The sequence below is a fragment of the Hippocampus guttulatus genome, chromosome 8 (genome assembly GCF_054856545.1).
Source record: "Hippocampus guttulatus isolate MCC_2025c chromosome 8, RoL_Hgut_1.0, whole genome shotgun sequence".
Lineage (NCBI taxonomy): Eukaryota > Metazoa > Chordata > Actinopteri > Syngnathiformes > Syngnathidae > Hippocampus > Hippocampus guttulatus.
The window spans coordinates 7,933,716-7,954,115 of record NC_141268.1 but is presented as its reverse complement, the minus strand read 5'-3'; the positions used below and the strand labels follow the sequence as shown (position 1 = coordinate 7,954,115).

At 43.5% G+C, this 20,400-nt stretch overlaps 1 protein-coding gene across 2 annotated transcripts in view; it reads left to right on the top strand.

Moving 5' to 3' along the window:
- Positions 1-451: 451 nt before the first annotated feature.
- Positions 452-20,400, top strand: part of ece1 (endothelin converting enzyme 1) — a 34,294-nt gene continuing 14,345 nt past the window's right edge. Inside the window, exons 1-5 of one of the 2 annotated variants that reach the window (XM_086117906.1) lie at positions 452-586; positions 13,489-13,575; positions 17,743-17,881; positions 19,707-19,919; positions 20,011-20,135. In XM_086117906.1, coding sequence (XP_085974032.1) covers positions 13,489-13,575; positions 17,743-17,881; positions 19,707-19,919; positions 20,011-20,135 — 564 coding nt within the window. In that variant the 5' untranslated portion in view covers positions 452-586. Of the gene's footprint in view, positions 587-12,285; positions 13,576-17,742; positions 17,882-19,706; positions 19,920-20,010; positions 20,136-20,400 lie in introns of those variants that run through there. The other variant, XM_086117905.1, reaches the window with a different exon arrangement.

The following is a 20,400-nucleotide window of genomic DNA, read 5'->3' as shown; positions in this document are numbered from 1 at the left end:
TACCCTCGCCTGACTTGTGTGCGGGCAGCATATGGAGTCGATTCCCACTTAGTGACGGTGTGAATGTGGGTATGAATGTTTGTTCGCCTCTCTATGTGCCCGGAGACTGACTGACGGCCAGTTCAGGGTGTAGTATGCCTTTCGTCAGCTGGGATAGGCTCGAGCACCCCTTCGCGACCCTGTTCGGGATAAGCGGTGTTGATAACGGATAGAAAGGTGTTTCGTTCAAAGACTAATAAATGCAGTTCAACTGAAGAAATGTCGTCGTCTCAGGGTCGACAAACGTTTAATGACTTAACATAAACAGCACGTGTTAATCCAGTTGAGAACCCACGGCAGTGCACATGATAGAGACATGGATTGATCCCCCCAAAATAAGCGGGTGTGTCTTCTCCCCGATAATGCTCGACCACTTCCGGTATGACGTTTCCAGAGATATGGGAACGATTCTGACGCCGCGGCGCGGAAAGGCGTCTTGGATTGGATGGCGAGGTGGGCTGGATCTCTATTTGCTCCCCACCTCCCCTCCGTCGGGCCAGAAAAGACGCACTGACCGAGTTAGACCAGTGGACAATCTGACGGCGAGGTGAGGATACTTTCTTTGTCTTCGTGTGTCGTTACAAATGTGACAACCTTTTCTCAGAATTGTCGTATGGAAAAAACTCCAGAACTGCGCGGATTTCAACTTCCGGGGTGGGGGCGCTAACGTGAAATCACGTGTCCGCGAATGTTCATTTATGTCTCGAAAAGCGTCTATTCCTTTTGTAAAAATTCACGTAAAACAGTGAATTGGTGTGCTGATGTGCCCATTATAACTGTGTTTACTTAAGGGGGCTGATGTGAACTATATTTACATTGCAGAAAACCAACCTTGATAGTGCGAATGACAAAAATATATATGGCTCATTCCAGAATTGGAGGACAAAATTATTGAAAAACGGGACATGCATTTTAAACTGGAACGACATAATATATTTATATTTTCAAGAAGAAACAGGTTGTAGAAAATCAAAATAGTCATCCATTCATATTGCTCAACCATCAACTGTCTTTATGTGACACAGTAGTGTCTTAACCTACGAATGTAGGTTACTACTGAAAGAATTGAAAATGCCTCCACATAAACATCAATATTTTGAAACTAGATTAACAAGAAAAATAGCATTAAACCATAATGCACTGTATTAAAATACTGTAAAGTTTAAAAAAAACTGAATTAAAGTATTTCTGACATCATGAATTCATTTAATGTCCATAGACATTTTCCTCCATCCGGTGGCTTCCGCCTTGGCCACCGTAGGGCAGTATTGTGCAGGCAGGCCAGTCTAGTACCCCCTTTTAAGACGAAGTAACACGTGCAGAATGTGACTTGGCATTGTCTTGCTGAAATGAGCAGTGGCGTCCATGAAAAAGACATTTGGATGGCAGAATGTTTCTCCAAAATCTGTATATTTCTTTAAACATTAATTGTGCCTTCACAGTTGTTTCACTTACTTACCCGTCCCATTGGCACTAACACAACCCCATACCACAGATGCTGGCTTTTGAACTTTGTGTCCATAACAGTCCAGATGGTTCTTTTTGTCCTTGGCCTGGAGGACACGGCGCCCACAGTTTCTAAAAAAAAGAATTTGAAATCCGGACTCATCAGACCACAGAACACCTTTACAATTTGCCTCAGGCTATCTGAGATGATCTTGGGCCCAGAGAAGCGGGCAGCATTTCTGGGGGTTGTTGAGTCATGATTTTTGCTTTGCATTAGTTGTGTTTTAAGTTACACTCACGGATGTAGTGGCGAACTGTATTAACTAACATTGGTTTTCTGAAGTATTCCTGAGCCCATGTGGTGAAATCCTTCACACATTGATTCTGGTTTTTGATGCAGTGCCACCGAAGGCCACGGGCATTTATTGTTGGTTTCGGCCTTGCAGCTTACATGCGGTGATCCCTCCAGATTCTCTGAACCTTTTGACCAAAGATGATGAAATCCCTAAATTCCTTGCAGTTGGATGATGAGGAGGATTGTCCTAAAGTGTTTGACTATTTTCTCACACGGTTGTTTACGAGGAGGTGACCCTCACCCCATCTTTGCTTGTGAATGACTGAGCAATTCAGGGAAGCTTTTTTAATACTTAATCATTCCACCCACCTGTTCCGAGTTAGCCTGTTCGCATGTGGGATGTTCCAAAAAGCATTGATGAGCATTCTTTTTGCCACGGTCCCACCTTTTTTGGAACGTGTTGCAGCCAGAAAATCTAAGTTAATGATCATTTGCTAAAAACAATACTGTTTACCAGATTGAACATTAAATATCTTGTCTTTTTAGTGTATTCAATGAAATATAAGTTGAAGATGACTTGCAAAACATTGTATTCTTTTTTGATTTATGTTTAAAACAATGTTCCAACTTCATTGGAACTGGGTTTGTATATGTGTTATGACAGACAGATAAACTTGAAAAAGGGGGTCATCAATCAGTGTATTTCTCAGCTAGGTCACAGTGTTTTCACACTGTGGTTTGTTATTTTTATTCTCTTCATGGTTCTGTATCATGTGCAGGAAATATTGTTACCACACAGAACAGGATGGCACAAGTTCCCCCATTCAGCGTGAGTGATCGGTCTTATAATCGACACACACACACACATTCACAATATGACTTGTGAGTGACTTGTTTGCTCAACAGTTATTCATTAGCAAAGCGTCTAGAGAGTGTGCGGCAAAGAGCCACAACAAACAGCCGTGTAGCGGGAAGCACCGCTTATCATTTGTGTCTGTTATGACTCGAAAGCCACCGAAAGCAACAGCAAGAAGCCCGCTCCTTTTAAAGAAGTTGTTTTTTCACATTTTAAACAGTTGCTCGGAAAGAAGCGGAAATGTTTTGTCATCCTTGTCATACAGCTTTTAAATGACCTATACTTGTTCTCTATGAAACGGAGAGATTCAAGACACAATGGAAACACGCAAGTCCTGAATCCCAAGACAATGTCCAGGACAGGACAGAAATCTGGAACAAAGAAACAGAGCTAAAGTCTTGAATCTTAGATTAGCACTCTTGGTAAACAGAGGAAAGTTTTTTTGTGTGCTTTTTAGAAGGCAGTTGAATGTTTAACTATATTTATCATGTCTTGGAACTGATGTTCCTTTGTACTGAGTCTTCACGGTATTTGATGGCTGCACATGGTGTCTGATGATACCAAGCTGCAAAAAAGGGAAGCACCCATCTGAAAAGCTACGGTTAATAAAAGCATTTAACTTGAAGGGCAGCAATACAAATGCTACATTGTGTGTATGTGGTTCTGTATTTTTCATCCAGCCAGTAGCTGATCATTTTATGGGCACAGGAAGCCAAGTTGGGGGCAGGGGGGATTGCAAAAATTAGCTGAGAAAAGCAGTCTACATCTTGCATTGGCGGCCAGCCCATCTCATTGCGCATATTGGTGGCCATCAAAACAATTTATGTTTATGTTTTAAGAAACCTGCCTTGGGACGACGGCTGAAAACTAGCATTTAGCATTTAGACAGCTGGGATAGGCTCTAGCACGCTCGCGACCCTTGTAAGGATAAGCGGATCAGAAAATTGATGGATGAATTGATTAGTTCACAACACACAAAGAGAAATATTTCAAACCTTTATTGGTTTCATTTTTGATGGTTATGGTAGAAAGACATTAAAAAAACAGTATTCCAAAAATGAGAATATTTCATGTGATGAGAAAAAGGATCTTCAACACAGAAATGTTGGTATTAAAGTAATATGCCCTCAGTACTTGTTGGGCCTGCTTGGGTTAAATTCATGACAGCAGCAAGCAAGCTGGCATTTGATCAGGCATGTAAACAGCTCAGGTGTTATTTTAGCCCAAGTTGCTTTGATGTTGGCCTTCAGATCGTCTGCATTTCTGTTTCATCATCTTCCTCTTGACAATAACTCATACATTTTAAATGAGGCACAAATCAGATGAGATTGCTAGCCAATGAAGTACTGTTATTCCATGGCAGTTCAGCCAGCTATTGGTAGTCAGCGTTCTAAATGAACATTTTTCAACACCAGCCAGTGTGGATCGAGTGAAAGTAGTCATCTCACATGTCTTTCGTTTCTTCCTCTGGATTTGGGAGTGGTTGTTGTGCACTCGTAGAAAAGGCCTGAAGCAGCTCGAGGACCCCCGCCCCTCCCCCACACCACTGTGCACGCCACACGCCAATATGTGATTGTGCAATCGAAACACTTTATCCCCGAGGAGCACTTCCAAATGCATGAGCAGCATCAATAACAAAGTACTGACAAAACATGAACAACATAAAATCTTCCACAAAGTGGCGGAGGGGAAAATCATTAAGCGTTTGATATTTAGTGAAATAGGACAGGCATGATTATACAATCTGGCTTCAATTCACAAACTGTGTCGCAAAATTTCTTGTCTCTAAAATGTCAATCTGGATGGGTTAGTTTTTTTGTTTTGTTTTGTTTTGGTTTTTTTAATGCATCTTTCAAGCCCCGTTTTGTGCATAGCCTACTGTATGCAGCATTAAGAGAGACCCCTGCTTGCTGTGTGACAGCTAGAGGTTGAAAGTGGGTGTAACATCACTTATGGTAGCAGAGAAGTGACCTTAGCTAAACTTTAAATTAAACAGTAATTGTTTATTTCATTTTCTAAAGTTACAACTGAGACTGTTGGGAGGTATTTATGAACAGACAATCAAGCAGTCATAAACAACATCAATTTGCAAGGCACGGCTGATATTTGATCATGGCAAACACATACATGCCAAGGTCACGGAAGAACTGAAACGCAAAGTGAGAACGCATTTTGGTTAATGAAAAAAACAAACTAAAAATGTGTTTTACTAAACATAAAATAACTGAAACTACATCTTCCATTTATGAAACTAACCGTCACTACAATCCGACCTAAACTCGCTCTAGCGACAATGTCCTTCGTTTTCGTCTTTGTCCATTCATATCATCCATAAGCTTTCAGGGTTGATTTCAACTGTACAGTGCATCCGGAACGTATTCACCTGTCACTTTTTTCACATTTTGTTCTGTTACACAGGGTTGCCAATTGCGTCATTCGCAATCGACCAATAGCCCCGGTGCCCTCCGATGGCCTGTGCCGTGGTTGCGGGGTATGTGACTGTCTGGCTGACAGTTGTGTCATGCCAGGCGGTCCTCCCGGTACGCTTACTGGAAGGAAGGAATGTGGAGCAGCATTTTCGGACCGTTGATTTAAACATGAAGTCCAAGTAACATTCCAACATGACTGACGTTCATTAGGAAGTGTGCCTACTGCTCACTATCGGCATTTCCTGTTCTGACTGCATCCCTTGGCTGATTCCATTCAGCGCAAGTGATCAGAGTAAAGTAAGGACAAAACATTTACAGTAGTTGAATTGTAGTCTGGGCTCTGGCTGGACCACTTAAGGACATTGACAGAGTTGTCAAAAAGCCATTCCTTTGTCTTGGCTGTGTGCTCAGGGTCGTTGTCCTGTTGGAAGGTAAACCTTCGCCCCAGTCAGAAGTCCCGATCACTCTGAAACATGTTTCTCATCCAGGATATCTTTGTATGTTGCTGCATTCCTGTTTGCCTCAGTTCTGATCAGTCTCACAGTTCGTACTGTTGAAAATCATCCCCAATTTCATGCTTCACCATGCTTCACTGTAGGGAAGGCTTTGGAACATCAAGTTTTGCATTCTTGCCAAAGAGTTCAACATTCATTTGCCTTTTGGCAAACTTAAGTGGGGCGCCATGTCCCACTTACTAAGGAGTGGCTCCCGTTTAGCCAATCTACACACTGGCCTGATTGGTGTCCACAGATGACCACTGAAGCTCTGACAGAGCGACCATCATGTTCTAGGTCACACTCCTGACTGAGTCGCTTCTCCACTGATTGCTCTTTTTAGATGGGGGGGTCAGCTCTTGGAAGAGTCCTGGTGGTTTGCAACTCCTCTATTTACGCATGAGGGAGGCCGCGATGTTCATCGGAATCTTCTAACCAGTAGAACATTTTCTGTTTTCTTCCACAGATTTGTGCCTTGATTCCGACCTATCTTTGAGTTTTACATACAATTACTTTGACTTTCATGCCACCTGTGGGGCCTTTTATAGACAGGTGTGTGCCTTTCTAAATCATTTCGAGTCAACTCCAATCAACCTTTAGGAACCTCTCAAGGATGATCAGTAGGAACATGGTGCTGTTGATAGCATTAGTGAGGCAATAATTGAATACCCTGAATTTGTCTGCCAAAATTAATCCATGAATTAGAAAAGAAACATAATAAGAAACACTTGAATTAGATGTTCTCCATGTTATTATGAAAGTAGACTATTTCTAAATGGAGGAGCTCTACTCCTGTTCCCTTTTTCTCCTCCCCTGGTTAATGAGCAGTAAATAATATCATGCAGTATATTTATATTTAATGACACTTTGGTTAAAAAAAGGTATGTATAACCTAATTTTAGGGCTGGAATGGATTAATTGCTTTTCCATTCATTTCAAAGGGAAATATTACCTTGATGAACATTTTAAGTTTCACATTTCAACGGGATTAGGGAAAAAATAAAGTTTATAACGAGAGGTTCATCAGTATTTAAATATAAAATTCCTCGTCTCACCCCTCGGGGGGTGTCCGTCCTCCATTGAGCTCGGGTCCTCTACCAGAGGCCAGGAAGCTTGAGGGCTCTGCGCAGTATCCTTGCTGTTCCCAGCACTGCGCTTTTCTGGACTGAGATGTCCGATGTTGTTCCCGGGATCTGTTGCAACCACTCATCTAGTTTGGAGGTCACTGCCCCGAGTGCTTCGACCACCACAGCCACGACTGTCACCTTTACCTTCCAGGCTCTCTCCAGCTCCTCTCTGAGCCCTTGGTATTTCTCGAGTTTCTCGTGTTCCTTCTTTCTAATGTTTCCATCACTTGGGACCGCTACATCCACTACAACGGCTTTCCTCTGCCCTTTATCTATGATCACGATATCTGGTTGGTTCGCCATTACCATCTTGTCAGTCTGGATCTGGAAGTCCCACAGGATCTTCGCTCGGTCATTCTCCACCACCTTCGGAGGTGTTTCCCATTTTAACCTTGGGGTTTCCAGTCCATACTCCGCACAGATGTTTCGGTAGACTATGCCAGCCACCTGGTTATGGCGTTCCATGTAGGCTTTCCCTGTCAGCATCTTACACCCTGCAGTTATGTGTTGGATCGTCTCAGGTGCCTCTTTGCACAAGCTACACCTTGGGTCTTGTCTGGTGTGGTATATCTGGGCCTCAATGGCTCTGGTGCTCAGGGCCTGCTCCTGAGCAGCCAGGATGAGTGCCTCCGCGCTGTCCTTCAGGCCAGCCCTCTCTAGCCACTGATAGGACTTCTTGAGATCAGCCACTTCAGTTATGGTCCGGTGGTACATCCCGTGTAGGGGCTTGTCCTCCCATGATGGTCCCTCTTCCAGCACCTCATCCTCTGTTCCCCATTGTCTGAGACATTCTCTGAGTACGTCATCCCTTGGAGCCTTCTCCTTGATGTATTCATGGAGCTTGGATGTTTCATCCTGGACAGTGGCTCTCACACTCACTAGTCCTCCTTCCTTTCGGCTTGCGTACAGTCTCAGGGTGTTGGATTTGGGATGGAACCCCCCCCCCCCCCCATGCATGGTTAGGAGCTTTCGGGTCTTAACGTCCGTGGTCTGAATCTCTTCCTTTGGCCACCTTATTATTCCTGCAGGGTATCTGATCACTGGCAGGGCGTAGCTGTTTATTGCCCGGGTCTTATTCTTGCCATTGAGCTGGCTTCTTAGGACTTGCCTCACTCGCTGGAGGTATTTGGCCGCAGCCGCTTTCCTTGTTGCCAGTTCGAGGTTCCCATTGGCTTGTGGTATACCGAGGTAATTGGAGCTGTCCTCAATGTCTGCTATTGTTCCTTCAGGGAGTGAGACCCCTTCAGTGCGGACTACCTTTCCTCTCTTAGTCACCATCCGACTACATTTCTCAAGCCCGAATGACATCCCGATGTCGCTGCTGTAGATCCTGGTTGTGTGGATCAGGGAGTCTATGTCCCTTTCGCTCTTAGCATACAGCTTTATGTCATCCATTTAGAGGAGGCGACTGATCGTAGCTCCATTTCTGCGGGGGTATCCATAGCCTGTCTTGGTGATTACTTGGCTTAGGGGGTTCAGTCCTATGCAGAACAGCAGTGGGGAGAGTGCATCACCTTGGTATATGCCATATTTGATGGGCACTTGGGTAAGTGGCTTGCCATTGGCTTCAAGTGTGGTTTTCCACATCCTCATCGAGTTCGCAACGAAGGCTCTTCGGGTCCTTTTCACCTTATACAACTCCAAGCATTCAGTGATCCATATATGTGGCATCGAGTCATAGGCTTTCTTGTAATCAATCCAGGCTGTGCACAGGTTGGTATGTCGGGACCTGCAGTCTTGTGCAACTGTTCTGTCAACCAGGAGCTGATGTTTGGCTCCTCTGGTATCTCTACCAATGCCCTTCTGTGCTTCGCTCATGTATTGATCCATGTGTCCACTTATCTGAGCCGCAATGATGCCTGACATGAGCTTCCATGTTGTGGAGAGACAGGTTATTGTCCAATAGTTGGATGGGACTGCACCCTTTGAGGGATCCTTCATGATCAGGATCGTTCGCCCTTCGGTTAGCCATCCTGGGTGAGTCCCATCCCTCAGCAGCTGGTTCATTTGTGCTGCTAGGCGCTCATGGAGTGCTGTGAGTTTCTTTAGCCAGTAGGTGCTGTCCAGTTCTTCATATCTGAGACTCTTTCCTGTATGTCTGCCACTGTTATGGTAACTGGGTTCTGTTCAGCGAGGTTGCTGTGCTCCTCTCTCAGGGTCACCAGCCATTGTGCACTGCTGTTATGTGCAACCTCCTTCTATATATATATGTATATGTAAACTATTAAGTATTTTTGAAAAATGGCCAATTAACACAAACAAAAAAACTGCTCTATAAACTAATTCATACAAACTGAAATAAAATACTGTAATTTAAATTGCAAAACTATTATAACCCTGGCACACACACACACACACAAACACATATACATTACCTGAACTACGCACAGAGGAATGTAAAGAATTGCTGACCTGCAGCATGCACATTAATCACCACGTGGCTGCCAATACAAGCTGTTTTCTCTCGCAATGCTGCTCCTAAAAATAAACGTTTTTTTTTTTTTTTTTGCTTTAATATTGATGGGAAAGCAGCTTAGTTCGCTTTATTTGCCCGCAGCCGCACTCCCATGATTATCAGTGTGTTTTCCTCTCCGAAAAGGAAATGTCTTTGCTGCGCGATGGGGAAAAAAGTGACCTTTTCCTGCGCAGTGTTGACGTCCGGGGTCAGGAGCTAAACCCTGAGACGACTGCGCCGCTATCTTTCGCTCTCGAGAAGGCAGGCCGACCGCGACCGTGTGAACAGTGAAGTGCAAGAGCCGGCTTGGCGCGAGTGTTTGCCTGTTGAGTAATGGGCCCAGTTTTTTTGTGTCCATTCCATACGGGAGAACAAACAAACAGCAAGCACCAGTGTGATGCGGCATCGGAAAGCCAACAAGTTAGCTCATGTTGCATGTGCAGTGGCACATGGTGTGCCTGTGTGTGTGTCATTTTGTGTTGTCGCGCTTGTCATGGTGTGAAACTAACATTGTCTTTTACTCGTGTCTCTTTATGGACGTCTGTTTGTACAAGAACATGCATGGCAGGTTAATGAAACACTCTAAATTGTCCCAACGTGTGAGTGTGAAGGTGGATGGTTGTTCGTCTCTGTGTGCCCTGCGATTGGCTGACAACCGGTTCAGGGTGTCCCCCACTTAATGCTGTCTTCAGCTGGGATAGGCTCCAGCACCCCCCGCGACCCTTGTGAGGATAAGCGGATCGGAAAGTGGATGGATGTTTGTCTTGTGGGTGGTTCTTCGCGTGTGTGTGTGCGTGTGTGCATGCGTGCGTGTGTGTGAGAGACCTTTGGCTGAACGTTTGAAATAATCTGAGGCTTGTTGCTATGTACAAATTTTTAAGGGCAACATTGTGCTGCTACTTAAATGATTTTCCCTGTACAAAGAATCAGTGTATTTGTTTGCGTGCATTTGTGTGTCAGCTATACTGTAAGCCTCTTTTTTCTTACGTTGACACGGCAAAATCGAGGGCCAAAGCAAGGCCCGACATTCAAATTCCAGTCGTCGGACCAATACCAGCTTGGCAGATTCAGCATGATGCCCGACTGCCGGAAAATACACAAAAGAGGGAGCCGTTGTAAATAAAATATGTCATCAAAAAAGCTAGGCCAATTGTTCGCTTTTCTGGTAACTGGATTGAAGGCTTTTCTCCTTGTATTTTTTTATGAGTGCCATTTTTGAAAGCATTTTTGACATAAATGTTGAACAGGTTTAACTTTTCCGATTGTCGTCCCCCACTGTTTGTCAAGCAGATTAGGGAGGAAACTGCCTGTACACACCTCACACCGCAGGATAGTAGATCTCTCCTTGCTGTGAGGCAGATGTGATAACCACAACACGGAAAAACAATCAAACCAAAAAAACACCTCACTTTAAACATTCTAAATAAAATATTTTAGTCGTAAGGAAAAAAAACTGTCCTGTTCGTGGCACTTGTGATTACTCCCAAAGTGGTAGAAAAAGTAGTTTGATTTGAGTGTCTCATATTGTTTGTTGTCTTTCTCTGTACCAGCATATATTCCTCAGCAAAGTGCTTGTCATTGTTTGTAAAACCAAAGGAAGGTGGCTGCGTTAGTCAGTAGTTAACTGCCTACGTTCCTGTCCTGAGGAATGTGCATTTTACAACAACATGGTCTTCGTCCATAAACTTTTCATGCCCTGCTAATGCAGTGTGGTTCCGTGGTTGGCTGCAAAGTGAAAAGCATTGCAGTTGTTGTTGTTTTGCAGAGGCGCATCCACATTAACCTTTACCATCAAGAATATTTTGAGCTCCTTCCACCTGGTGTTACTGGTACGTGCATCATCTTTCCAAGGAAATTAGTTAAATGACTCTCTTTCTTTACCTGGAATGTCCAACGGCGGGATAAGACCGCCCGTTCCCTTGGGTTTATGAGAAACAAGTCGTGAAGTACAACAAATCAGGGACGTGTGAGCGCATGGCATTTGTGGTTTTCGGGTAGCTGTCTGGGTCAAGTAGCAAACATATCGGGTTACTGGATTACGAGCTTATTTAGATGTGAGCCGGACGAGATGGCTCAGAATTCATTTACAGTGGAACAGCTTAAGTACCAGTTGTTCTTTTTTACATTGCTCCTCATTTTAGAAATCCATTAAAAAAATCTGCTTGTCTAGTATGCATGTTCCTCGTAAAAAATTCCAGCCATTGAATTTGCCCAAAATATGCGGCAATGGGAAGCAGGTAATGTGTGATTGTAATTTGTGAAGCTTTTTATTGCTTCTCTGTATTGTGGGCAGAGAATGGTGTAAAGGTTTTGTCACTATTTTGAGGCTTCACCATAAAAGGCGGTGCAAGGGCCTATTGATCACTGTTTGCAGCTCTGAATATTGTTAATGTACAGTTGTGCACCTGAGTTTACATACCCTAGGGCGGGGGTCGGCAACACGCGGCTCCAGAGCCGCATGCGGCTCTTTAGCGCCATCTAGGGTCTCCCTGAAGCTTTATAAAAAATGTTTGAAAATGGAAAAAGATGTGGGAGGGAAATGTATTTTTTTGTTTTAAATATGGTTTCTGTTGGAGTAAAAACATGACACAAACATTCGTAACGTTTCCCAATGCTGTAAAAATGTGTAGAATAAATATTACATTTCAACATTTCTGTCAACGAAGATTTGCATCATAGCCTGCGACACGCGTTTCTATTAGCAGGGCGGGATGCAAGGCAGGTGGCTGTTGCAAAAAATAAAAAAATAAAATAAAATGTAAAAAAAAAACGGCATGGCAAAGAGAATCTGGAGGGCCGTGAAAAGCACTTTTAAAAATCGTAGCTACGATAGTCAAAAACGCTGCAAAAGTGTGTCCCATGCCTCCGTGTCAGATCTCGACAAAGGTAGGTAGGCATGCGTCTGTAAGTGTGTTGTGTATGCGCGGGTCGATTGCGGTAGGTTGGTTGAACAAAAAGTAGATCTTCGGTCAAAAAAGGTTGGGCACCTCTGCTCTACAGAATGCACTGCACGGGAAAAAAAAATGAATCATGAAGGCTCATCATGTAATTGTAGCAAACTTAGTCATTTTGATAGTAGGCTAATATAGTTTATGTAGATATAGATACATGTTGCAGCTCCGAAAAAAGGAGCTGGTTTTTTTAAAAACGTACACTTTATTTATGCTTTTAACAGTCTCGACAAACACAGACACGTCTGCGTCCGACTCCGTGCCTTCTCTCTTCTCGTTCGACTCGAGAGGCGTTCAAAGACAGCCTCCGAAAAACGGAAATTAATGACACTAAGAAAAGCGAAAATAATGCACCAAAACAGAAAATCAAGCGAGGAAATCACAAAATAAATTCTATGGGGGCGTTTGTGAACACACAACAAAGGAATGAATGACATAAACAATTCTGAGACAGTCCAGTCTCCTACATACATACAGCATGTGTTTCCTTCATTGTAAGTTTTATAGAAGGCTTTTATTTGTTGAGTTTGATTCCGGGTCTGGCCTTCCGGTGTGCAGTTTGCATGTTCTCCCCGTGCCCACGTGGGTTTTCTACGGGTATTCCGTTTTACTCCCACATTCTGAAAACATACATAGCAGGTTAATGGACTATAAATTGTCCCTATGTGAGTGTGAGCACGGATGTTTGTTTATCTATGTGTGCCCTGCTATTGGCTGGCAACTAGTTCAGGGTGTCCCCCGCCTACTGCCCAAAGACAGCTGGGATAGGCTCCAGTACACCCACGACCCCTGTGAGGATAAGCGGATTCGAAAATGGATGAAAGTTTGAACTGGAAAGAAAAAGAGACATCAGAGAGGGCTGGCGATGACGCTTTAAAGAGGAGACAAGGCCGCCCCAGACACTATCAGGTGTCGGTTACCGTGGTGATGGAGTAAGCATGCCATGGGAGGGGAACACGCTTCCCAGGGCACCTCCTTCTCAGAGTGTCTTGTCCTATGGAAAAGAGACGAGGTGTGGCCTTTGTCTGCCCAAAACTTTCTGGGAATGTGCGCAGACACACAAGTCGCAGTCACCGCTTCGTCCTGTTTTTCCAATGGTTCTGTATTCCCTCGCACCAGGTGCAACCAGGAAGCTGTAAAAGAGGAGAACTCAAGTTTTTATGGGGAGGTGTTAGTCTTGTGACGTACGGTGTCAGCTGCCATGGGAGTTGGCAGGGAATGCCTTTGAAATACTGGTAGCAGTGCATGCAGACCGGCCCAACCTGATCGTTCACTTGCAATGAACGCCGGGGCGAAACCCGAACCCGCAAACGCGGCCATGGAGTAGACAGCCAAAGGGGATTGAAGAAGCAGCATGGAGGCACTCAGGGACTCTCTTATGCATCTGACTTTTCAGATGTCATCATACAAGAGAGCCACACTGGACGAGGAAGACTTGGTGGACTCTGGCGGCGATGACGTCTACCAGTCAACACCCATGCAGGTAAGACAGGCAACAAAAATGTCACTTGAGAGACTTTTAAATCCCATGAAAACATTTCTAAAATGTTCATTTGGATTCATCTAGATAAACCTGTACAACTTGAAATCTTAAAAATATATATTTATTTATTTTTCACGACTGCGATTGGCTGGCAACCGGTTTAGGGTGTCCCACACTTCCTGCCTGAAGACGGCTGTGATCGGCTCCAGCACCCCCCACGGCCCTTGTGAGGATGAAAGCGGATCGGAAAATGAATGAATGAATATTTTTCACGAATGAAGGGTTTGGTCAATGTGCATATTAACCGGTTGGGTTCGGTACCTCTAAAGGGGTGTTCACATGGCACACATTTGCTCCGGCGCTGCACCGATGTATTTTGTTGCGATATATTTTGCACCGCAGCAAATTGTGTGGAGCGTTCACACGTACAAAGCCGCTGAGCGTGTCGGTGCAGCCCCACTTGCGTTCACACGGCAGTTTCTGCAGCGGAGCAAAACGTCCTTCTCCTTCTCGGTCTCCGTGCCTTCTGCTCGAGAGTGACCGCCCCCGAAAACGTAAATCAACGATGACTTCAATGACACTCAGAAAAGCAAATACGTAATGCGCCAAACAGAAACTCAAGAGAGGAAATCACAAAATAAATTCTATGGGGGGTGGGGGGTTGTGAACACACAACAAAGGAACAAACTACACAAACAACTCTGAGACAGTCCAGTCTCCTACAAAAGGAAAGATGTTACCAGCCAAGTCTTGTGTCGTTATTAAACAAACACATGACGGAATCCGACAGAGCACGAAAGCAACGCATTCTCGCCGTACGTAAACTCTTCACAAGCATTTGCTCTGGAGCAAATTTAACCCAGTTGCGTTCACACGTGCAGATTTACCCCGGTGCTGCTTCGCAAACGAGCTTTTGCTCTGGAGCAAATTTTTAAACCACCTCCCTGAGGTGGATCAAATTTGGTCCGGTGTAAGCTGTTTTCCGGGGCTACGCCGGAGCTAATTTGCACGTGTGAACGCTCTACTGGGGCAGCCCCGGCGTAGCACCGGACCAAATCTTGCCGTGTGAACACCCCTTAAGAAGGTTAAGAACCACTGCTCTAACCCATCAACAGCTCAGTTGTCATTCAACTGTAGTGCCATTGTCTGGATTTAATTGGCAATGAAAGTAATTTACATGTCGACATCCAAATGAGATCTTATGTTCGTGTTGTGACGTTCGGGAACAAGTTGTTCTTTCGAACGGCATCTTTTGGATGAATGATGAGAATCCATAGACAGCTGTGTGAGAGCATTTCATTTTTATTTTTTTTTTGCCAATTCGGTTTGGTCTTTTGTAACATTGAAGCAATCTGGTTAAATGAACAAAATGTAAGATACAATCATCGAAAATAACACGTCTCCAAATATTTGGGGGTGGAATTTATGAGTCTATGTTGACTCATACTACAGCAGATGATGGCCCTGGGAAAGTCCTGGAACATAATTTCAAGAAAACAGTGCCAACCCTGAAATTGTCCCGTGCACCTAAACGTAATGTTTTAGGCCTGGTACACACATATCAATTGTTGGGCCGAACTCAATGTTGACCACACGCACATAAAGATTTCAGATCATAAATATTGAATTGGTTCAACTCAACTTTATTAATGTAGCGCTTTTACAACAGGTGCAACACACAAGGTAAAGTAAAACATTAAAAATAACAGAAACATAACAAACCAATAACCTCTTTTTCTCCTTTCCTACATATGCTTTGTTGCTTGAAGCGGTTCTAGCTAAAAGAAGATTAGAAGTCTCCTTTTTCCAATCCCAATTGCATCCTCTTCACTTTTCAAATGCCAACTCCTCTCCATATCTCCTCTGAGCACAATGTTAATGACGTTCCTCGCTCAAGTCAAGTCAAATTTATTTATACATCCCTGAATCAAAAAAGAGCCTCACGGGTTTCAAATGACAGTTGACAACTATTAACCCTTTCTGGGACAGCGGTTACTACAGTGGACAGCTTATCATGCTATCAGGTTACAGGTGCATAAAAGGGTTAATGATCTTAACCCCACTGGAGGACAAGGAAAAAAAAACATCTGTGAAAAATCAGAAAACTCCTCATCGTCAGCTCCTCTAGCCATTCAACTATACATCCAGCCGTACCATTGCAGACAGTCCAAGATACAAGAAGGTGCTGTTGAAATGTCGAAATATTACCGTAATGACCATACACAAGGTGCATCTCATTTTAAGGCGAGCTATGAGGTTTTAAGAAAATGGAAGGCTTTTAGGTGTGCCTTTTAGTGTGAAAAATACGGTACATTTATTTTTTTTCAGGCACCTATGTGAACACAACAAAAACAAATTTAGAAGAAAGGGTAAAAAAAATATTATTCCCAGGGAAACACACATTTGGGGTTTTTTTGTGTTTATATGGGTTTTCCTCATATGTACCTCAATAAACTAAACTAAATATACTACAAATCCATGGTCCCTTTACACTTTAATATGATTTCAGAGTCATTTTAGAACATTACCCTTAAAAATAACCTTGTGTGTACATACAGTGCACAGACTGAGAAGACTCTCCTTAGCTTCCACTACCAACAAAGAATAAACTAGACTAAAGCTCTTCTTTGACAATGCAAAAATCTCAAATAATCTGGGTGGGCCAGAAATTTCCATACATAGGAAAATGATGTTTCAGACATCATTGTTATTGTAGGTATCATAGGTATGTATACCGACCCTATGTATGTAAACTTTGGGCCCAGACTGGATAATTAGAGTTATGTGTGCACGAAGAAGTGCAGTAAATAACTGCCTGAAGATTCGTTGAATGTGATTGAGTGTTCTTTCGGCTCTCGGTCTCACAGATGGTCTCGGGGGTGGTCTGCTCCAATCAAATCAACTTTTTTTAAGCGTTCGTTTGAAGACCTCACATTGTGCAGCTGATATTGTCCAGTACAGTCGGTAGAGAGTCTGAGAGGATTGAGAGGCCAAAGTGAGTGTTTGACTTTGCAGTAGATTATTTCACTGACTTTTTTTTCCGAAAATGTGAGAGAAAGTTTCCCTTGTGGATTTTTCTCTCTGACGAACCGAGTTTCGGTCCGAACTGAGTGATTGAGGAACACTGAATTTAGCACTGAATAAGGCCACATTAACTTGGACTAATTTTATTGAATAGAGAGCAAGGTAAATCATATTATTATTTTATTTTTTTTATGCGATGTTTCTGGAGTGGATTCTGCTACGGCATAATGATGTGGTGGTAGAAGCTGTTCAATAAGCGCTGCAGTTTGGTAACTTTGTGTGGGGAACACATTCTCTTGACCCAATCACTTGAGGTTGTTGGACCTGAAATCCACACACCCCCTTAATTCGTTACATTCTTACTGTTTTGTGGTCAGTCTTCAGGTTACGAGTATGTCAAATAACACTGTATTGTCTCAGTGCATGAGAGGAAACACTCAATGCTCAATTATCTTGTAACTCCGCAGGGGATTTGCATTTATGACAGGCCAGCAATATGTTTTCAATGAGCCAAATGTATTTTTGTGAATTTTAGAAAACCCCTTATGGACACCTTTACAAAGGTTTTCCAGGCTTTGTCTTGATATAGGGGGTCAGAACACGCTGTAGTTCATCATTAACTGAGGCTACAGTATACTACATAATCTGTTGTAGTAGTTGTCCACAAACCCCCATAAAAAAAACAGTTGCTTAAAAAAGAGATATAGCAGGGACTCAAACGATTGTTGCCAGTGCTCATCATGCTCCCGCTGGACCAATGGTGAGCACGCCTCTGTTACCATGATGACTAAGGAAGGAGATAGATCGTGACAAAGTGAGTGGCTCTGAAAAGAAAAGTGAGAAAGAAAAGCATTGATTTCTATCTTCACTCACGGAGGCAGCACTTTGAATTTGGGTCTGAACGCAAAAAAAAAAAAAAACACAGTCCAAAAACATGTTCCTAAATTTCATCAACAGACTAAATCGGGGACCTCAAACTCAATTTATATGGGGGCCGCCAGAGATAGTCTTGCCCGCAAAAAATGTAAGGTTTTTTTTTTTTTTTTGCAAATAACGGAGGATTGGGGAAACCGCAAGTAGCGCATGAAAGCCATTAAAAGGTCATTAAAAAGTCCCCTTTAAAAGGTGTCAATGTGTGTACAGGTGACTCTCCGGCAGGGCTGTGGCTCCTCATGTTGGCCTGAGAGAACACAGAGGGAGAGGCAGCTTCTGTTTCTCGTGTGTGTGCTGTCTGCAGGCCTATTCGTATCACTCATCACGACCGCCGTCTTCTACCGGCAGAGTGAGTACTCATTTTCATCGCCAGCCTGAACACAATGAGCTGGATAATGCTGCCCGAAGGACTTACGCCGTCCACGGGATGTGACTCGCCTTCCCACAAATGACCGATCCTTTTTTTTTTTGACTGATGCATTCCATTTTGCCTTAATTTGCCTCCAAACGAGATTTACAGGCAATCACTTTCGCATGGTTGACAGAATTTTTAAAAATCAAGGAACTGTGGGAATGATGCCAATCGCTCTTTTGTTAATGTTATCAAACCCTAAATAAAAGTGGCACGACCTATCCGCTCGGAATGTTATCCGCCATGCATGACAAAGTTAGCTTGCCAAGCAAATACAACAAAACAAAATCCCGTATGACATTTTGGCAGAGGCGTAGGTGCTACCGAGGACTATTGTAGTTCATATTTACAATTTGAAAAAAAAAATCCTTTATTTATGATGTTTTAAATTCTTGACATTCTTTTGTTTTATTTTTGTTTCTTTCCCTTTTTTGTTAAGATAAGATTAGATATCATTTATTTGTCCCACACGCAAGACACGCCGTGGGTCACTTAGACCTATTCCAAAATAAATAATCAAACAAATAAATAAATAAATATACAAAGAAAATAAATATTCCCATTCACATGACTGTATTTGGATAGTGATTGTATGGAACTGCTGCAGCCACACCTTTGGCTCTGCTTCCAAGCAACACCTTTACAGCCTCTCCCGTGAGTTTTCAACATCCCGACAAAAAAATAAATAAATAAATAAATAGCTTGTGGATGAGCCATTTCGTATGTGGGTTTTCCTCTGAGTTGCCATGGGACGCGTCCTGCCACTTCCTGCCATTCACGAGAGTCTATGTCATGACATACATCGGCATAATGGAAGGAACAGGGATGAATTCTCCTCTGGGTGCTAACCTCTTTGCTTAGCGGAACTCTGTCCCCCGCAGTCGTCTAAGGATACATTTAGAGAATAATGAACTGCCGTTTTTGTTCACTTACATTCATAATTATCCAAATGCAAAAAACACAGCAGTTAAATAGGCCATAATCCCCATGTCGGGGCGTATTGCCGGTCAGGAGGAAATTTGTTTTCTAGGTGTGGTTTAACTGACTACAAGAGTGTAAAAATAAATTTCAAGTCCAACTTGACACATTCCTACAGAGTTAATTGCTCTTCTTTCCACAGGTAGGGAATTCCAGAGTGATACATAAAGAATTAGGAACGCTGTTTATCTCGGTGGCCTCTTTTTAGATCTTGAAATCCCCAGGATAGCAGGCATGTCGCACGTGTTGGTCTCGGGATGGAACATATGGTCCCACTAACACAGCAATATAAGAAGGTGCTGAGCCGTGTAACATTTTGTGAGCAAGGGAGCAGAACCTTTAAATCACATCTCAAAGTCAGGGATCCAGTGCAAGTTGGCCACTGTAGAGGTGATATGATCAAACTTTTTAGCCCTAGCAAAGAATCTTGCTGGAGGCTTGTAATACTGGAACAAGGACGACCAGAACGCGGCACGTTAGAGTAGTCGGCCCTTGGTTGAGGTCTACGGTCGACCAAGAATCATTTTGGTTACTGTAAACAGGTGCCCAAGAGTCTCTAATCTGTCAAACTCTGGCATGTGAATAATTACTAAAACTTACTTATGAGAGGGGGATGTTGGCTAGAACCCGTCAAAAATGATGCCTTCCAGATTTTTATTAGTTTGTCCTGCCTCTCTTTTCAAAGATTTTCCAATGACTCACGTTGTTGCTCAAAAACCACATGTCCCACACTACTCAGAGGAAGGAATAAAATGATTTCAACCCGCTTTTGTTTCCTCTTCAGCACATCCAGGCGTTTGCCTGACCGAGCCATGCATCACCGTGTCCAGCGCCGTCATGTCAGCCTTGGACCGCTCCGTGGACCCCTGCCATGATTTCTACAGCTATGCCTGCGGCGGCTGGATGAACAACAACCCCCTCCCTGAAGGCAAGTCCCGCTGGGGCTCTTTCAGCAAGCTGTGGGAGCGCAACATGCTTGTGATGAAGCAATTATTAGGTGAGTATCGGATGAGTCGATTGATTTTTCTTTTGTTGTCACATTGCCGTGATCGTTGTTGTTGTTGTTGTTATTGGTGTGATTTGAGCAGAGAACACTACGATGAAAGGTCTGAGTCAAGCAGAGGAGAAGGCCCAGCGTTACTATCAGGCCTGCATGAACGAGACAAAGATCGAGGAGTTGGGAGCGAAGCCATTGCAGGAACTCATCACGCAGGTTTGTGCGTCGGCTGCAGTTGTTGTCTCAGCTCAAAAAATGTGACGCTTCTGCACAAAAACGATCGGAAGGCGCACAGCCCTGTTTTGCGCTAGAGCCCGTTCAATTTTGACATGGTGAAAATGATCAATTTTCAGATTTTGTGATTCAAACATAAGAAAAACAGGTCAAGATCACTTCCCAGTTGGAATTGATGCAAATTTCTCCCCGAAATCTCTCAAAAGAATGCTTTTCCAGAGAGGGTGCAGCGAAATCGCAATGACAG